Genomic DNA, 19,239 nt, shown 5'->3' with positions numbered 1-19,239 from the left:
CATCCTGGGGTGATAAACTAAGTATTTCTGGCTCCTAACAGCAGAGGCAGGGGCCTGGATCCAGAGACAGTGGCTGGGCTACAGGGCCTTGTATTCACCCTGGCCCTGCCCCTTCCGCACACGCGAGCAAGGAGGCGGTGCCTAACACCCAGCTGGTAGGAAGGAGAATGTCAGGAGTCTCTGGAAGATACAGCCCAAAGACATCTGCTTGTGGATGCTGGGAGCTTGGGTACTGCAGTGTCTGTAGTGAATTGGTGGGTAGAAATGGGAGTCCCTGGGGACATGATGTTATGGTCTGAGCTTAATCAATATAGATTATAAATTTTAGATTATAGGTTATGAAATATTAATAAATAGGAAAAAATATTATGTGTTAATTGTTATAGAATAAATAACGTTATGCTGCTCTGGTTATAAGTTAGAAGAAGTAATCATGTAACTGTAAGACATAAGATTTAGGTTGTTAGAAATAAGATATAGAACAGTGTAAGGTGATAAATATAAGTTAATATAGTTAATAGTTACAGATAAGTATAGGTTAATGGAACAATAGTTAGATACAAGTTATAGCTATAAGCAAATATAGCCATAGTGACTCCATTTTTATAACTCCCGTGTGAAACTGCTTTATAAGCTGTTTCTAAGATGTCAAAATATTGGGGCTGGGGATGTGGCTCAAGTGGTAGCGCGCTCGCCTGGCATGCCTGCGACCAGGGTTCGATCCTCAGCACCACATACAAACAAAGATGTTGTGTCCACCGAAATGCGCTAGAACCCAGGACGTGGTTGTCTGTTTTTGCTCTGCTAATTGCTTTCTCAGCCTTGTATCAGGCTTGCTTGCCTGCACCAACATTTTCGAGGATGTGGGTTTTCCCCTTATAAACCCTATAGAACTTGAACCCAGTACTGTTCCTGGCAGAGACAATTGGGATCCTGAAGGGAGAAGTTGCCAGATGGCTAAATAAAAACTCTCCAATTTGGACAAAATTGGATTGGGATGGACTAACACTGTTTTCTGAGCGATGGGTCCATAACTATATGGAGGGGTCACCTAGAGGTACAGGGGTCATGTGGGGTAAATGGGCCTCCAACGGATCTCTGGGGAGTAGCAGGGTCTGCTTAGGAGATGTGGAGGGGAAATCGGGTGTCCCAGGGCTGTGTGGGGGTGTTTTCTTTCGGGATCCCTGAGAGAAGCAGGATCCCTAGAGACTTGGAGGGAGAAGTTTGGCATCTAGATTATTTAGGGGAGAGTCAAGGAGCTCCTGAGAAATTATTGTGGTGTTCCGAGGGGTCCAGGACCACTGCAGCCAAATGGCTACCTGCAGGGACATGGTCGGGGCAAGGCAGGGATCCAGTGGCATGCCCGCGATGGTCGGGGGTCGCGAAAGAGGAGGGGGACAGTGACGACTTTCGGAACAATGCAGGGAGTGGCCAGGAGTCTCCGGGTAGGTTGCCGAGCATTTTTAGGTCTCCGGATGTCTGGAATCATGGGTATTCTCGGAGGCTCGGGTGTGCGCTGACCTGTCTCTCTTCTGCGCAGGCCGCGGCCTTCCTCTGCAGGCGGGCCCCGGCGCCCGGCGGCTGCTGGCGCGGCTGGACGCGCGCCCCCTGGCGGCCCGAGCTGCTGCAGACGTGTGGGCGCTGGTACGCAGGGCAGGCGACACTTTGTGCCTGCGCCCCAAGGAGGGTACGTGACAGGGGTCGGGGAGGGGCGGGGGCCTCGGTGGGGGGATTGTACTGGATTGGGATGGGCTGTGTTCCGAGGTGACAGGCCAGGGAATTGTTAATTATGGGCCCAGGTGGGACCAAGGTGTGTGATTCGGTCGGGCAGGGCTCGGAGAGCTCTTGGAGGGAGCAGGGCCCTGGGGTTATTGTAGCATATTCCTTTAGGGTAATTGAGATAGGCGATCGCTAGACGATTCTTTGAGGGTGATGGTGTGAGTGGTCATTCTGATTGAGATTGGGTTGTGGACAATTTGGGGGGCTCCATACTCTCCCTATCAAGTCATGTTTATGACTTTGTTATTATATTGCAGATGTGAATAAATTAAGGATTTTGAAATGAGGAGATATTGGGAGGTTATTTCTGGGGAGTGGATTCTGGAGGATGCTGGGGGCGGGCAACTCATTGGAGGGCTGGACTGGAATGCTAGTCCCGGGGTGGAGGCTCTGAGTGCTTGGAGGTGCTGCCTTAAGTGTGAGGAATGGGACGGAGTTTGGAGGCTAATTAGAGGGCGGGGCCTGGGATGCTCAAGAGCCCAGTGGTAGAGTAGCAGCTTCCAGGGGGTGTTCCGGGTGTTAGGGCTGCATTTTATTATCATCAGACAGTAAGGTCTGGAGGATTATTCAAATAGTTGGCCTAGGATTATTTGCCAAGAAGGCAGTACCTTGCTGTGTGGGATGTCACACTCCTGTAATCCCAGTGACTTGGGAGAATCCCAAATTCGAAGCCAGACCCTCAAGCAATTTAATGAGACCCCTTCTCACAATTAAAAATAAAATAATGACTGGGGATGAGGCTCAGTGGTAATGCGCCTCCAAGTTCAACAATCAGTACTGAAAAAGCGGAGGGGGTGCTCAGTGGTAGCGCTTCACGGAGTTTAATCACAGATACCTAAAAATAAGTAAATAAAAAAATAAATAAAATAAAACACAAGGCGGAGCCTTGAGCATTATCTAGGGCGCGGTGCTGAAATAGTTAAATTGAGGACAATGCCCAGGGTGTGAGTTCAAAAGAGTAGAATGTTAATTTAGGGGGCGGGGCCTCGGTAGTTTCTATGGCAAATCCTCTCCCCATCATTTTCTCTGTCTCTTTCATTTCGCAGCCATTATAATATATGACTCTAAAGCCAATATTATGGATAGTGGCTTGCTCTAAGATCCCTTTGCCTCCCCAGCAGATGTTCTAACTTGGTAAATACTAATACTAATAAGGTGTGAATACCTGGGTCAGTTTGGGGGTGCTCTGAACAATCCATGGCTGGAGAGTACCTTAAAGAACCTTGGATTCAGGAGGATTATTGTGATAGAGGAGGAAGGGTGTTGAAGAAGGTCAGTGGTAGGGTCAGGCTGGGAATCCAGCACAAGGCCTGAGTCGTTGTCTAGAACCGCGGTAGACTCCTAACTCTCAGGCAATCTGGTTCAAATGTGACTCTGGTGGTACCTGTTTCCTAACTTTTTGTGTGTCATTTTCTCTTTCTGTGAAAATCCTTAGCTACCCGGACATAAAAATACTACATTCATATTTTATGAGTCAGAACTGTGTAGCCAGATATATGCCTCTAATCCCAGAGGCTTGGGAGGCTGAGGCAGGAGAATCTCAAATTCAAAGCCAGCCTCAGCAATATAGCAAGGCTTTAAACAACTTAATAAGACCCTGTCTCTAAATTTAAAAAAAGGAAGAAGAAGAAGAAAAAGAAGAAGAGCTGAGGTGCTCAGTGGTTAAGGGCCCCTAGGTTCAATCCCTCGTACCCAAAAATAAATAAATAAGAACCATGCAGACTATATTTTCCTGTACCTACTTTTTCTTTCTTTGTTTTGAGGCAATGGGGATCCAGGGTAGGGGATTGTGCACACTATGTAAGCATTCTGCCAATGAGCTAAACCCACAACCGAAAATGTCATTGGCAACCATTCACTCTATCACTGAGCTACAGACCTAGCTAGCCCCTGTGACTGTGGATTTTCTTTCTTTCAAGTCCTCTTTACCACTGTGCTACACCCCCAGCCCTTTTTACTTTATTCTTCTTCTTCTTCTTTTTTTTTTTTTTTTTAATTTCAAGCGGAGTGTCACTAAATTGCTTATGGCTTTGCTACACCACCAGCGATTTATTTATTTATTTTGATACCAGGAATCAAATCCCAGGAGCTCTTAACCACTTTTAAGATATCCTGAGCCCTTTTTGTTTATTTGTTTTGTTTTTGGTGCTGGGGACCAAACCCAGGGCCTTGTGCATGAAAGGCAAGCACTCTACCAACCGAACTATATCCACAGCCCCCATCCTGAGCCCTTTTTAAGAATATTTTATTTAGAGACAGGGCCTCATTGCAATATAAATTTAGCATATTTTGTCCCCCTTAAAAAACTCTAACCTTGGGCTGGGGATGTGGCTCAAGCGGTAGCACGCTCGCCTGGTATGCGTGCGGCCCGGGTTCGATCCTCAGCACCACATACAAACAAAAAAATGTTGTGTCTGCCAAAAACTAAAAAATAAAAAAAATATTAAAAAAAAACTCTAACCTTTAACATTCACTCTCCCTATTTTTCTCTACCCCTCAGTCCTATAATATCACTAACATATTATCTCTATGGATTTGTTACTTCACATTTCCTAAAAATTAAATTAAACAAGGACAATGTTTTTGAGGTTCTACATTGTTATATGTGCCAGTACCTCATTCTTTGCCAAAATGTATTCCATTGTATGGAAATACCACATTTTTACTGTATTCATTGGTAGATATTTTTGATTGTTTCAAGTTCTTGGCTATTATGAATAACAGTGCTCTGATGGTGTTCTGAATATCTGTGTACAATTTTTAGTGCATTTTTTTAAGATACTGGAGATTAATCCCAGGGATGTTCTACCTCTGAGCTATGCCCCTGGGCCTGTTTTTTTTTTTTTTTTTTTTTTTTTTTTAATATTTATTTTTTTTTAGTTTTCGGCGGACACAACATCTTTGTATGTGGTGCTGAGGATCGAACCCGGGCCACACGCATGCCAGGCGAGTGCCCTACCGCTTGAGCCACATCCCCAGCCCCTTTTTTTTTTTTTTTAAGAAAGGTCTCACTAAGTTTCTGAGGCTGCAGGGATGTCTGGCATGTGCCACTGTGCCTGGCTTTTCTACCTTTTTTTAAGGTGGACATCCTAGTGGGTTTGTGAATTTATATGTCATTGTAATAGATTTTCATTTTCTGAATAGATAATTAGGTTTTTATGTGCTTTAGATAAACACGATTTGATGGGCAGAGTATGGAGCCCCCCAAATTGTCCACAACCCAATCTCAAGAACCTGTGAATGTTACCTTGTATAGCAAAATATACATTGCAGATGTGACTAAATTAAGGATTTTGAAATTAGGAGATTATTCTGGGAGGCAGTATTATCAAAGAGGTCCTTAAATATGAAAGAGGGCTGAGAGTATAGCACAGTGGTGCAATGCCCTAAGTTGAATCCTCAGCACCACAAAAAGGAGAAAAGAAAATGGGTTCAGGAGGATCAGAGAAGGGAATTTGACAACAGAATCAGGAGTGAGAGAAAAATTTTGAAGATGCTAATGAACTGCTTTTTAATTTTTTTTAATTTTTAGATGACACAATACCTTTATTTTACTTGTTTATTTTTATGTGGTGTCTGTGATCGAACCCCATGCTTCATGCATGCTAGGCAAGTGCTCTACCACTGAGCCACAACTCCAGCCCCTAATGCACTGGTTTTTAAGACAGAGGAAGGGGCCAGAAGTCAAGGAATTTAGGCAGCAGGTAGAATTGGAAAAGGCAAGAAAATTGATTGACCCCTAGAACCTGCAGAAGGAATGCAGCCATGCTGACATCTTGATTTTAGCCTGATGAAATTTCTGCCCTACAGAACTGTAAGATAATACATTTGTTTAAATCAGTAAGTATGGGGGTCATTTGATGAATCATTATTAGAAAACTAATACAGATTTTAAGCATTTTTCATTGTGCTTAAAGGGCATCCATATATTTTCTCTGGAGAAATGCATGTTCAGATTCTTAATCAAATTTTCAGAAGGTTCAGCCTTGAGCATAAGTGTAAGAGATGACTTAGCTTTTAACCAGATTCTCTTCATTCCCCCCCCCCCACCTTGCTGTTGAGTTTCTATCTGGTCTGTGTGTATTGATATTACATCCTTCTGTTAACCTCCACTAATTTTTAAAACATTTAAGAAATTTAACTGATATAATAATTGTACATTTATGGAGCACAGTGTGTTATTTCGATACATGTACACAAAGTGTAACGGTGCCAACTTTACAGATCAAGATAAGAAGCATACCCAACACCTGAATATTTGTTGTTTCTTTATGTTGAGGACATTCAAAATCCTCTGTCCTCCACTGATTTTTTTTATACAAAAAAAAAAAAAAAACACTGAGCCATTTCCCCAGCCCTTTTTATTTTTTAAAAAATTTTGAGACAGGGACTCACTAGGTTGCTTACAGTCTCTCTAAATTGTTGAAGCTGGCTTCAAATCTGTGATGGTTGTCTCATTCTCTCTAGCTGCCAGGATTACAGGTATGTGCCACCACACCCAGCTAAATGATTGTTCTTTTTAAAAGAATATTCACTGGTTATGGTTAGTTTACTGGGAAAAATGTCTAAGTTCTTCATGCAACTATTCTAGGAGTGCTTCTCTTTTTTTAATTTCTTCTTCTTCCTCCTTTTTTTAAAAAAAATTTTTGGACATGAGGATTGACTCCAGGGGTGCTTAACCACTGAGCCACATCCCCAGCTGTTTTTTTAAAAATACTTATTTCATTTATTTATTTATATGCAGTGCTGAGACTTGAACCCAGTGCCTACACATTTGAGGCCAGCACTCTACCACTGAGCCCCCAGCTGTTTTTAGTTTTTATTTTGAGACAAGATCTTGCTAGATTGCTGAAGCTGGCTTTGAACTTGCAATCATCCTACCTCAACTTCCCTAGCTGCTGGGATTAAAGGTGTGCCCTGCCACAGCTGGGATTAAAGGTGTGCCCTGCCACACCTGGCTCCCTGCCCTCTCTTTCTCCATATATACATATATATATGTACACACACACATATATAAATATATAACTTATTATTGTATACAAATGCTGCTCACTGAGGTTTGGGTTTCTTGTGTGTTTTGAGTTTTTGTCTTTGTTTTGCTGGGCTGGAGTTGCCTAGGGCCTTGCCCATGATAGGAAAGTGCTCTACCACTAAGCTACATCTCCAGCCCAACCCTGATTTTTTTCTTCTTTGTTTATTCAGTACTGGGAATTGAACCCAAGGTGCTTTACTACTGAGCTACATTCTCAGACTTTATTTTTTCATTTTTGAGACAGATTTTGAGACACATTTTTGCCCAGATTGGCCTCAAGTTTGTGATCCTCCTGTTTTGGTCTCCTGCCTCCAGATTACCTGGAATTCCAGACCTGGGCTATCGTGCCCAGCTTTTTTGTTTTGTTTTGCTGCGCTAGAGAACCCAACAACCCAGGGCCTTGGGCATTTGTTTCTTTTAGTATGGGGGATTGAACCCAGGGGTGCTTAACCAATGAGCCACATATTTAGAGAGAGTGGGAGAGAGAAAATTTTAATATTTATTTTTTAGTTTTCGGCGGACACAACAGCTTTGTTTGTATGTGGTGCTAAGGCTCGAACCCGGGCCACACGCATGCCAGGCGAGCACGCTACCGCTTGAGCCACATCCCAGCCCGGATTTTTTTTTTTTTTTTTTTTTTTTTTTTTTGAGACAGGGTCTCACTAAATTGCTGAGGCGGGTCTGGAACTTGCAGACTGCGCCCGATCTGAGATTGTTTATTAATGATTTATTTCCTCTATACTTCCTATATCAATAGGGCACAGTAATGCGCACCCAATAGTAAATACTTGTCAAACATATGAAAAGAATCAATACCTGGGAAGGATAAATCGATATTCCATCAGGACTACTTTCATAAAGACAATTTCCTTATAGGTTAGGCTCGGCTTGCTCCTGAGAAGCTTAAGAGAGCGACGATTGCTTCCCACGGCCCCTAGTCGGCCTTCGCCTGACGAAGCCGCAATGTTTTATGGGAAAGGTAGTTCTAATACTCATCGGCCAGCCGCTAGCGAATTTAATCGAAACTAAACTTCCCAGCAAGCATTGCGCCAACCTGGGAACCCGGGCAAGATGGCGGACGCAGAAGATGATGCTTTGCCGCCAGCTGCAGGTTCAACTGCTCCAATTTCATTCGGCTTCACTCGCACGTCCACCCGGAGGCGTCTTGTGGACCCGAAAGACGGCGAGAGGTCGGCCCCAGAGAAGGATTTCTTGAAGACGGTGGAAGACAGGGAACTGCAGAGGTGAATCGCGTCTTTGAACCCGTGGGAATCGGTGCAGTGGGCGCAAGCGGGAGGGTGGAATCTAAGTTACTGTGACCTTGAAATCCTGAGTAAATTGATGGAGGCGAGAAGGGGGTGTTTGTAGGAGAGGTAGGAAAATTGGGCTTGATGGCTGTGGGAATTGAGATGATACATTATCAGGAGGGAGAATTTTAGAACTTGGGGACACTGCGGTATGGGCGTTCTGAGAAAGGGAAAGGAGGGGAACATAACAGGGTACTTAGTGACTCAACTGAAATATTGGGGCCTCTCTCCAATTTGGAGAATGGGATGGAGCCGCAGATGCAAGTTAAGGGAGGCCATCTTCAGCTTAGTTAGTAAAGGAGACTCCAAAGTGCCTGAGACCTCCAGAAAAGAATCAGTGAGAATCTAGGAATAATTCCTGGAAGACACTGATATTTAAGAGTTGGGAGAACTGTGGGAGAGAATCCAATCAATGCATTGTCAGAGACATAACCGGAGAAACAGAAAGCAGAAAGAAGTGCGTGGTCCATAGGGCTGGGAGTGAGTTTGACTCTTGTATTTCCATGAATGAGGAGTGTGACTCAGAACTCACCAATAATACTACTCTCCCAATCTCACACCTCTGTGTCCACACCAGTGTGAAGCCCACAGAAGCCCCCAAAGAGCTGGTCATCCCATTGATCCAGAATGGCTATCGCAGGCAGCCACTGGCCCAGATGACTGGGCCAACCACAGATACTGAGGCCTTGATGGATGGAGTGCTGTCCCAGGCAGTGAAGGAACTCATTGAGGGTGAGTGACCTTCCCCCTTTGCCCTGCGCCAGTGAAGGAAGAGGTGAGGAAGGTGGAAGGATAGGGTGGGATCTCATTGCTCCCTCCCATTCTTCCTTAGAATCCAAGAAGTCTCTGGAGGAGAGAGAGAATGCGGGTGTCGACCCCACGCTGGCTATCCCCATGATCCAGAAAGGATGCACCCCCAACAGGAAAGGGGAAGACAGCGAACCCCAGGCTGAGACAGTGAGCTGCCCCTTGCCCCTCTTCCTGACAGCCTCTCTGCTGAGTCTGCCAGGCTTGCCACCCCATACATAGCATAGGAAATCTGTGTGTGTCCCAGAAGACTTCTGCCCATCCTTTCCTCCTTCCATTCTTTTTGGAAGCATAAATGAATAGATAACTGGGGGGTGAAAAAATTACTTGCATTCTGGGATTATCTGAATAAGATGGAGATGAAAGGGCATAAGAAATGTAAAGGCCATAAGGGCACACACTGCCTGGAGTGATTTTTGTGTTTGATTTTTCTCTCTCTCTATTTTCTTTTCTTTCTTTCTTTCTTTTTTTTTTTTTTTTTTGGCCTGGAGTGTTTGAGAAAAACCAAGCAGATCAATGTGGCTAGAGTGGGATGTGTGACAGTAGATGAAGGCAGAGGGGTTTAGACCAAGCAGGGCCTTAGCCAGGGTGAGGACTTTGGGTTTTACTCTAAGTGAGATGAAAGCCATGTGCAGGCCCTGAGCAGGAAAGGGTTGTGACTTGTAATTTGACAGGATCCCTCTGGCTGCTTTGAATAGAACAGACTAGTAAGTGAAGGTGGAAGCAAGGGAAACAATAGTCCATGATAGAGATTATGAGGATGCCATCAGAATGGAGAGAGGGAGCCCTAGAAAGATAGATAGGGTTTAGTGAGAGACAGAAGAACCCAGGGAGTACTTTTTATTGAACCCTGAGGTGTTCTACCACTGAGCCACATCTCCAGCCTTTTTTTTATGTTTTATGTAGAGACAGGGTCTCACTGAGTTGATTAGGGCCTTGCTAAGTTGCTGAAGCTGATCTTGAGTTTGTGACCCTCCTGCTTCAGCCTCCTGAGCTGCTGGGATTACAGGAATGGGCCACCGTGCCCAGCCCAGGGAGTAACTCTTAATGGAATCAACAGCACAAGCAATGGCACAGTGAGAGGAAATAAGTATGGTGTGTGTTCACCAGTGAGGCAACTTCTGGTGCCTCTGGAGCAATTGTAATGGATTAAAAGAGTGACAGTGGGAGGTGACAACAGGAGACATGAGAGGTGTGTCCATGGAAATAACCAAAGTCTGTCTTTCATACCCATGGACCCCACTTTTTTTTTTTTTTTTTTGGTGCGGGGGATTGAACACAGGGGAGCTTTACCACTGAGCTATGTCCCCACTCCTTTTATTTTATTTTATTTTTTGAGACAGGGTCTAACTAAGTTGCTGAAGCTGGCCTTGAGGTTGTGATCCTCCTGCTTCAGCCTCCCAAGTCACTGGGATTATAGGCATGCACCACTGTATGTGGCATGGACCCAACTTTCCATCTCTTCATTCATAAGTGTTTTGCAATGATTCTTGGTGCCTATTCCTACAGCTTCAAACCACCCTTTCTTTCAGTTGAACTATTCTCATTAGCCTTTAGATGTCCCTTGATTTATTTAATGTTTTTTTTTTTTTAAAAAAAGGATCTCACTATTTCATTTCACTTCTTTTCTTTTTTTTCATGCAGAGGATAGAATCCAGGGTGTTGTGCATGCTAAGCAAGTGCTCTACTACTGATCTATGTCCCCAACCCTCACTTCACTCTTTTTCCTGTTCCAGCTTTGGCTTCATTTCTCTAAAGCCTCCTCCCAAAACTGTCTATGTCTCAATTGATCACAGTTCCATACATCTTTCATCTCAGCTTAAAAATCTTGATGTAGCCTGTGGCACATGTCTGTAATAGGATTATAACTTAGGAGGCTGAGGCAGGAGGGGTGCAAGTTCAAGGCCAGTCCCAGCAATTAAGTGAGGCTGTCAATAATTTCATGAGGCGCCGTCTCAAAATAAAAATTAAAAAGGGCTGCGGATGTAGCTCAGTAATAAAGTGCCCCTGCAGTCAATTCCTAACAAAAAAGCAAACATAAAAAAAATTCTTGACCTTGCTAGGAGTTGTGGTACCTACCTGTAATCCTAGTAACTCTGGAGGCTGTGGCAGGAGGATCACATATTTGAGGAAAGCCTCAGCAACTTAGGAAGACCCTGTCTCAAAATTAAAAGATAAAACAGGCAAGGGATGTAGCTCCATGGTAAAGTGCTCCTGGCTTTAATCCCCAGAACAAAACACATAATTAATAAAATGAATAAAAAGTAAAAAAGACTGGGGATGTAGGTCATTGGTAAAGCACCTCTGAGTTCAATCCCTAGTACCAAAATAAATAATCTTGGGAGTCATCCTTAATTCCCCTCTTTATTTCATACTCCATATACAGTCTTTCAGTTCAACCCCACCATTTCCCTTTTCAAAGTACATCTAGAATTGACCATTTCTCACCATCACCACTAACAACATGCTGGGCTGAGTCACCAGAATCTCTCATCTGGACTATTGTGGTTTCCACCTGACTGGAGACTCTCTGGCTCCTGCTCAGTTCACTTCATTAATCTCTTAACCATCTCTTTTCTGGCTCTACATTTGTTTCAGTCACATTGTGTTTCATGATATTTATCACACATACCAAATCTTGCCCTGCCTCAGGGCCTACACTCTTAACTGTTCTCTCTGCTTGGAACACTTCCTTCTCATATCCTCATGGCTCTTCCCATCTCTGCTTAAATACCACCATAGTGGGACTCCCTCTCTGTTTCTCTGCATCCCCTTAACCTGCCTTTGTTTGTTTGTTGTTGGAGACTGTATCTTGCTATGTTGCCCAGGCTGGCCACAAAACTTCTGAACTCATGTGATCCTTGAGTTCACTCAGCAGCTGAAACAAAAGGCACATATCACTGTGCCCAGCACTACTTTAATTTTTCTTTGTAAAATTCGCCATCTAATAATAAGCCAGGATAATTGACACAGGTCTATAATTCCAGTGACTCAGGAAGCTGAGGCCGGAAGATTGCAAGTTCAAGGCCAGCTTTAGCAAGTTAGTGAGACTCTGCCTCAAAAAATAGAGCTGGAGATGTGGCTTAGTGGTAAAATACTCCTAGGTTCAATCCCCAGTACCTCCCCCCCCAAATTATTATTACCTAATGTATCATGCTTTCTGGATTTGATTTATTGTATGTCTTGACAACTAGAACATAAGTCCCACAAAAGCAGAGATTTTTTTTCTGTTTTTTTTCACTGCTTCCTCTCAGTACTTGCCAAGAAGATTAGTACTTGCCACAGAATAGGTGTTTTGCAAATATTTGTTGAAGGACTGAAACAGAGGAGGAGTAAAGTGAGAGGAAATAAAAATTCTGCCCTGATGCCAGGTGTGGTGGCACATGCCTGTAATCCCAGCGGCCCAGGAGGCTGAGGCAGGAGGATTGCAAGTTCAAAGCCAGCCTTAGCAATTTAGTGAGGCATGAAGTAACTCAGCAAGACCGTGTCTCTCAATAAAATATAAAAAAGAGCTAGGGGGCTGGGGCTGGGACTCAGCGGTAGAGCACTCGCCTGGCATGCATGAGGCACTGGGTTCAATCCTCAGTACCACATAAAAATAAAATAAAGGTATTGTGTCCACCTACAACTAAAAAATATGTGTTAAAAAATACAGAAAAGGGCTAGGGATGTGACTCAGTGGTTGAGTGGCCCTGGGTTCAATTCCCAGTACAAAAAAAAAAACAGAGCTAGGGATGTGGCTCAGTGGTTAAGTGCACCTGGCTTCAATCCCTGGTACAAAACAAAACAAAAAAAACCTGTGCCCTGAGATGACTGGTCAAGAGCTAGAAGCATAGAGGGTCACCCAGTGGATGACAGCAAGTACATTTCCAGCAGATGGCCCTCCATAAACAAAGCCTGATATCCTTCCTTTGTCTGAATATACAGGCGCCAGAGGAAGCTGATTATGACGCAGTCCCTGTCGAGGCCTATGGGCTGGCCATGCTGCGGGGCATGGGCTGGAAACCTGGTGAGGGCATCGGCCGAACTTTCAATCAGTGAGTTATGGAGTAGTGGGGAGGGGATTGATGGATGGACTGTGAACAAGATCCCCAAAGTTTCTGCCAATCCAGAACTATCCAGACAGTGAAAGAGGATACATTATCACTCTGACTAGTTCTAAGTAGTCCCTTCTACTCTTTCAGTTTCCTATTTCCCTTTAAAACTCCACAAGTAGATCCTAATTATGTAAAATTCACTTCTGAGGATCAGTTTCCTCATCTGAAAAGTGGGGTAATATAGTACTGACTTTACAGTCTGGTTTTTGTTTGTTTGTTTGTTTGTGGTATTGGGGATTGAACCCAGGGCCTTGTGCATGCAAGGCAAGCACTCTACCAACTGAACTATATCCACAGCCCCACAAGTCCATTTTGAGAGTTAGATGAAATTATATTCATAAAGCATGTACAGTGGGCCATGGCCCACAGTAAGCATAGACTAAATATTTGATACTATCACGCATATTTATAATCCCTTCTTTGTAATTGCAAATTCCAAAGAATCCTGAAAACCAAACATTTTTTTTTCCATAAACCCCCATTTGGCAGCCAAATGACTGGAATTAGTGTTGAACATTTGATAAGCCTATTTCCCCTGCTTGGTATTCATATTCTTATGATTCTTCTGTAGAACTATTAGTGTATTTGGTTACAAGGACCTGGCTTAGACCTCACTATAAATATTAGGTAATAGATAGTGTATGCACTGTGTTATTAGGTTGAACCAAATAAAAATGCCTTTTGAGTGCTAGGGGTGTATTTCAGTGATACAGCATGTGTTTAACATGTGTGAGGCACTGAATTCAATCCCTAGCACCACAAAAAAGAAAAAAAAGAATTGCTATTTTTATTTGTCAAAAAATTCCTAGGTCCTGTAATACACATTAACTTTTAAAAAATAAAAGTTATTTTAAAAACCTGAAAAGAATTCCTAAAGCTGGGGGTGTAGCTCAGTAGTAGAGCACTTTCCTGGCATGCATGAGGCACTGGGATCAATCTCTAGTATCAGTAAATAAAAACAAATAAAGATAAGACCGGGCGGCGCTGGCATACACCTGTAATCCCAGCAGCTTGGGAGGCTGAGACAGGAGGATCATGAGTTCAAAAGCAGCCTCAGCAAAAGCGAGGCACTAAGCAACTCGATGAGACCCTGTCTCTAAATGAAATAGAAAATAGGACTGGGGATGTGGTTCAGTGGTTAAGTGCCCCTGAGTTCAATCCCTGGTACCCAATAAATAAATAAATAAAGATAAGGGCTGAGGATATAGCTTAGGATTAGAGCACTTGCCTAGCATGTGCAAGACCGTGGTACCACAAATCTCCAGTCCTAATGTGAGGTTGGAAATGATATTGTTGATAATATTGATGGGGTGGGTTTGGATGATGGGGGGTAGAATGAGGCACTAAAGACTACTGCATCTTTCCACAACTCTGTATTCCTTTTTACAGAGTAGTGAAGCCCCGTGTCAATTCACTGAGGCCCAAGGGGTTAGGGCTGGGTGCAAACTTGACTGAGGCCCAGGCCTTGGCCTCCACTGGCTCTGACACCCTACTGAGGCCAGATGGGGAGCAAGAAAAAGATAAGGAAGACCAGCCTCAAGGGCTCGTGCCTGGAGGAGCAGTGATGGTTCTTTCTGGCCCTCACCGAGGCCTCTATGGAAAGGTAAGTAACCAAGATATCCCTGGAGCTCAAGCAGGGAAGATGGATTTGAAGGCCAAAGGGAGGAAGAATTAGGTTTGGCGCTGGAAGCAGTGGTGCCCGCCTGTAATCACATCAGCTCGGGAGGCAGAAGGCAGGAGGATCACGAGTTCAAAGCCAGTCTCAGCAATTTAGCAAGGCCCTAAACAACTTAGTGAGACCCTATCTCTAAATAAAAAATATTAAAAAGGGCCTTGGGATATGGCCCTGTGGTTATGTGCCTGACCAAAAATAAATAAATAATTGGGTTTGGAGTAGAAAGGCTCAGAGTCGTAGTCTTTCAGGCCTGCTTGACCCACTGCCTCACTAGGTAACTCAGGACCATTTGATGGGTTTTTATGAGTCTCAGTTCCTAGCCAAAGAAAAGAGAAATGTCAAATGCCACAGGGTACTTGAGGATTAAATGCTTAAAGAATATTTGAGCTGAACAGTCTGCTGAGACAGACAGAGGAACGCAGCCTGGTCCCAGTTCTTAGGGATCATAGATTAGTAGAAGAGACAGAGGAACCAGACCTGTTCTCAGCCCTCATAGGTCATAGCCTGGTGGGAGAGACACACAGGACTCAAGCCTATTGGAAGTAAGGGGTGGACAACTTGGTCCTAGGTGGATGGGGTCCATTTAACCCCTCTCTGACTTCTCTCTCCCCTGACTCTAGGTGGAAGGCCTAGATCCTGACAATGTGCGGGCCATGGTCCGTCTAGCTGTGGGCAGCCGCATGGTGACTGTTAGTGAGTACTGTCTGCGACCTGTTTCCCAGCAAGAGTTTGACAGAAACTCCCTGCATATTGGTGAGTGAGTCACTTTCATAGATGGGGGATTTGGAGGAACACTGGAGGTCAGCAAGGCCTGTCTTGTGGGGTGGGTTTTTGATCTGCAGAGGCCATGGGCAGTGGTCTGCCTGGCTGGTTTTACTTCTGGTCAGAGGTCAGAACATGAAGAGTTTATTCATATTTTTGTTTGTTGGTGCTAGTATCCAGGGCCTCCTACATACTAAGCAGGCATTCTACCACTGAGTGACACCCCAGCCTAGTTTATTCAGTGAGATTGAAGAAAGATTGATCTAGTACCCCTAGGTCTTTGGCCTCTCTTTAAGGGGAAAGAAATGGGTGTGGAAAATAATTCCTACTCTCTGGAGGTCCTTGTCTATCGGGGATGATGTCACTGTCTTTTGCTAGGAAGGGAGACCTACAGTTAGGGTGTAACCAAAAGGAGGCTGGCAGAGTAGTCCAGGTAAAGGCATGACAGTAGGAGGGATTTGGCAGATGGATGATGATAGCTCTCCAGGGTTCTGTAGTGCACACTAGGTGGCTACTTCTGGTGAATACTTGGCATGGGCTGAGTGATTAAGAAAAGCTTCCTGAAGGAGGCCAAAACCGTGCAGCACAAGGGGAAAAGCATTCTTAATAGCCCCGGCAAAGGCACAATGGGGAGAGGGGTGCTTTGGCAGGTGGGAGATGGCCTTAGGGTAAAATGTGGCCTTGGAAAGGGCAGTAAGAGCTGGGTGCAGTGGTTTACATTTATAATCCCAGCTTCTCAAGAGGCTGAGGCAGGAGGATCACAAGTTCAAGACCAGCCTTAGCAACTTAGCAAGACCCTGTCTCAAAAAAAAATGTTTTTTAAAGGATGGGAGATGTAGCTTAGTGGTTAAGCACCCAGAGGTTCATTCCCCACTACCAGCAAAAAAAAAAAAAGTGAGACAGTGAGGTTCTTTCTGGCTTTCCCTTCACCCCCTTGAACAGGCCAGGTGAGCAGAACTTCACTGGGACAACAGAATGGAACAGGCTCATCACGGAAGGCCCTCCAGAATCAAGACCTCCATGTCCGCTGGGAAGACTCAGAGAGGAAGCGGAAACACCCTCCAGACCGGTGAGACTCTGGGCATCTGGGGAGGAGGAAGAAGACAGGGTTGTGGGGAGGCTTGAGCACAGAGAGAGGGCTTCTGGTGCAAGGAGGGTGCAGAGATGTAACTAGCAACAGCAGTATGAGTGGGTTTCACAGCATAGACAAAGGTAGGGTGTCTGGAACATGTGTGTGATAAAGATCTAATGCTGGTGCTGGCCCTCTCTCCACAGGAATGATGGGCCTGCAGCCAAGAATAAGAAAGCAACCCCCATGACCCAGCACTGGTTACACAGGGACCTGCGTGTGCGGTTTGTGGACAAGCTACACAAGGGTGGCCAGTATTACAACACCAAGGTGCAAAGACCACAGATTTAGGAACCCTTCCTTACCCAGGGACTGGGCCCCTTACCTCTCTAAACATCTTTCATTTTCTTCACCCATCTCCTAGATGACAATTGAAGATGTCTTGAGCCCAGACACCTGTGTGTGTCGGACAGATGAAGGCCGAATCCTAGAAGGTGAGTCTGAGCTATGGTAGCTGGGGCATTTACATCCTGGAGGTTGAATGTCTGAGGCCAAGAATCTTGCCCAGGCATGGGATGTGCAAGGTTCTGGGTTCCACCCCTAGCAACACACACACACACACACACACACACACACACAGCATAGACAAAGGTAGGTTCCAGGGTCTGGGCTGTGGCTAGCAACTTAGTACCAACTGAGCTATATTCCCAACCCCAAAATGAAATTTTTAAATAAGGATTGGTGATGTAGACCTGGGGTTCACCCCTAGTACTAAACAAACAAACATACTGTATATTAATGCTCCTTTTTTTACGGTTATTTCTTTTTTCTTTTTTGGTACTAGAGATCGAAAACAGAGATTTAAAAAATTTTTTTTAAAATTTGTTCCTTTTAGATATATATGACAGTAGAATGTATTTTGATATATTATACATATATGGAGTACAACTTATTCTAATTTTGGATCCCATTCTTGTGGTTGATCATGATGTGGAGTTACACTGGTCGTGTATACATATATGAACATAGGAGAAACCAGAGATACTTTGCCACTGAACTACATCCTCAGCTCTTTCTATATGTTTTTTTTTTTTTTTTTTTAAAGAGAGAGTGAGAGAGATAGAGGTAGAGAGAGAGAGAATTTTTTAATATTTTTATTTTTTAGTATTTGGCGGACACAACATCTTTGTTTGTATGTGGTGCTGAGGATTGAACCCGGGCCGCACGCATGCCAGGCGAGCGCGCTACCGCTTGAGCCACATCCCAGCCCCTGTTTTTTTTTTTTTTGAGGCTAGCCTTGGACTTGTGGTCCCCTGCCTCAGCCTCTGGAGTCACTAGGATTGCAGGCATGCACACTGCACCCAGCCTTTTTACAATTATTTCTATGAATTGCTCCCTAGGCTTCCTCACTTGTTCAGTGGGTTTGGTGGCACCTTATCTGTCAACGGGATGTAAAGTGGCTCTAGGGAATATGTAAAAGGCCCTTCTGGGAGACCTGGCTAGGCTGGCCCTTGCTGCAGGCCTCACTCCCCTCTCCCCCCATTTGCAGGCCTGAGGGAAGACATGCTGGAGACCCTGGTTCCCAAGGTAGAGGGCAACCGTGTGATGGTGGTACTGGGGCCACAGGCTGGAAGAGTAAGTCCCAAAACTGGAAGTGTGATCATTCAAAGGGTGTTCCAGGGTCTGGGCTGGCCTTGCTAACTTCATCTCACACCTGCTCCAGGTGGGACACCTGCTGAGCCGAGACAGAGCAAAGAGCCGGGCTTTGGTGCAACTGCGGAGAGATAAGCAGTTGGTAGAGCTTCACTATGATGCTGTCTGCCAATACATGGGCCCAAGTGACTCAGATGAAGACTGACCCATGGGACCACTACCATCCCATAGGCTGTTGCCAGTTTTGTACTGTCTGACAAAGTTGCCTTCAGGAATACAAGAAGATAATTGCTCCATTCTCCCTTGCAGTGCAGTCCTGCAGGGCAGAGACAGGGGAATGGATGAATGGACCAGAAAAGAAACTGGAAACAAACCCAATATTTACCAGAATTGAGTAAATAATAAAAACCATTTTAAATATTTAGTAGATGAAATTATAATTTGGAAGTGAGGTGGGACCCTTGCTGAGGTAGGAACCATTTCATTTCCCAGCCTAACCTCCCTGCTCAGGCTATACTAGACAAGTTAAATGACCCAGATAATCATGAATTCATTCTTAGCATATAGAAATTATGAAGTCCATCCCTGACAGACACTATGGAATCTATAATGCTACTGAAGAACTTCTGAAGAACTTCCTGAGTGCTACAGTTTAGAAGTCAAATGTCCCCCAACAGTCCATGTGTCAAAGGCCTTGTCCTTGGGGTGGCACTGTTGGGAGGTGCTCTGGACTTTTAAGAGTTGAGGCCTCGTGGGAAGTCCTTGAATTATTGGGGGCATGCCCTTGTAGGGGATTGTGGGACTCTGGGCTCCCGTTTTCTCACTTTTGTTCTTGGTTCATGAGGTAAGTACTTTTGCTCCACTATATAACCCCCCATGATACGCGCTTTGCCACAGGCCGAATGCAATGAGGCCAGTCAGTTATGGATTGGAACCTTCAAAACTTATAGCCAAAATAAACCTTTCCTTGTAAAAAGTTACTTATCTCAGGTATTTCATCATAGTGGAGATAAACCAACTAATAACACTGAGAACTATAGCAGTGGGTTCTGTTTGAC

At 44.5% G+C, this 19,239-nt stretch overlaps 1 protein-coding gene across 2 annotated transcripts; it reads left to right on the top strand.

Annotated features, from left to right (window-relative positions):
• The first annotated feature begins 235 nt into the window (after nt 1–235).
• On the top strand, nt 236–18,605 carry Gpkow (G-patch domain and KOW motifs). Of its 2 annotated transcripts, none has more exons than XM_046442535.2 (12): nt 236–254; nt 7,688–8,055; nt 8,696–8,850; nt 8,951–9,075; nt 12,853–12,962; nt 14,412–14,625; nt 15,318–15,450; nt 16,402–16,528; nt 16,735–16,858; nt 16,953–17,022; nt 18,078–18,163; nt 18,252–18,605. In XM_046442535.2, exons 2-12 carry the CDS (start codon nt 7,883–7,885, stop codon nt 18,384–18,386), a joined length of 1,452 nt encoding a protein of 483 aa, XP_046298491.1. In that variant the 5' UTR covers nt 236–254; nt 7,688–7,882; the 3' UTR covers nt 18,387–18,605. The 2 variants fall into 2 exon arrangements, with proteins under 2 accessions (XP_046298491.1, XP_046298490.1); XM_046442534.2 differs by lacking the exon at nt 236–254 and adding an exon at nt 1,565–1,687.
• The last annotated feature ends 634 nt before the right edge of the window (nt 18,606–19,239 follow it).

This window comes from Marmota monax, unplaced genomic scaffold, assembly GCF_021218885.2.
Source record: "Marmota monax isolate L192 unplaced genomic scaffold, Marmota_monax_Labrador192_F-V1.1 WCK01_AAM20220418_F8-fsc00170, whole genome shotgun sequence".
Classification (NCBI taxonomy): Eukaryota; Metazoa; Chordata; class Mammalia; order Rodentia; family Sciuridae; genus Marmota; species Marmota monax.
The sequence above is the reverse complement of the archived record's forward strand: the minus strand, read 5'-3'. Positions and strand labels throughout refer to the sequence as shown.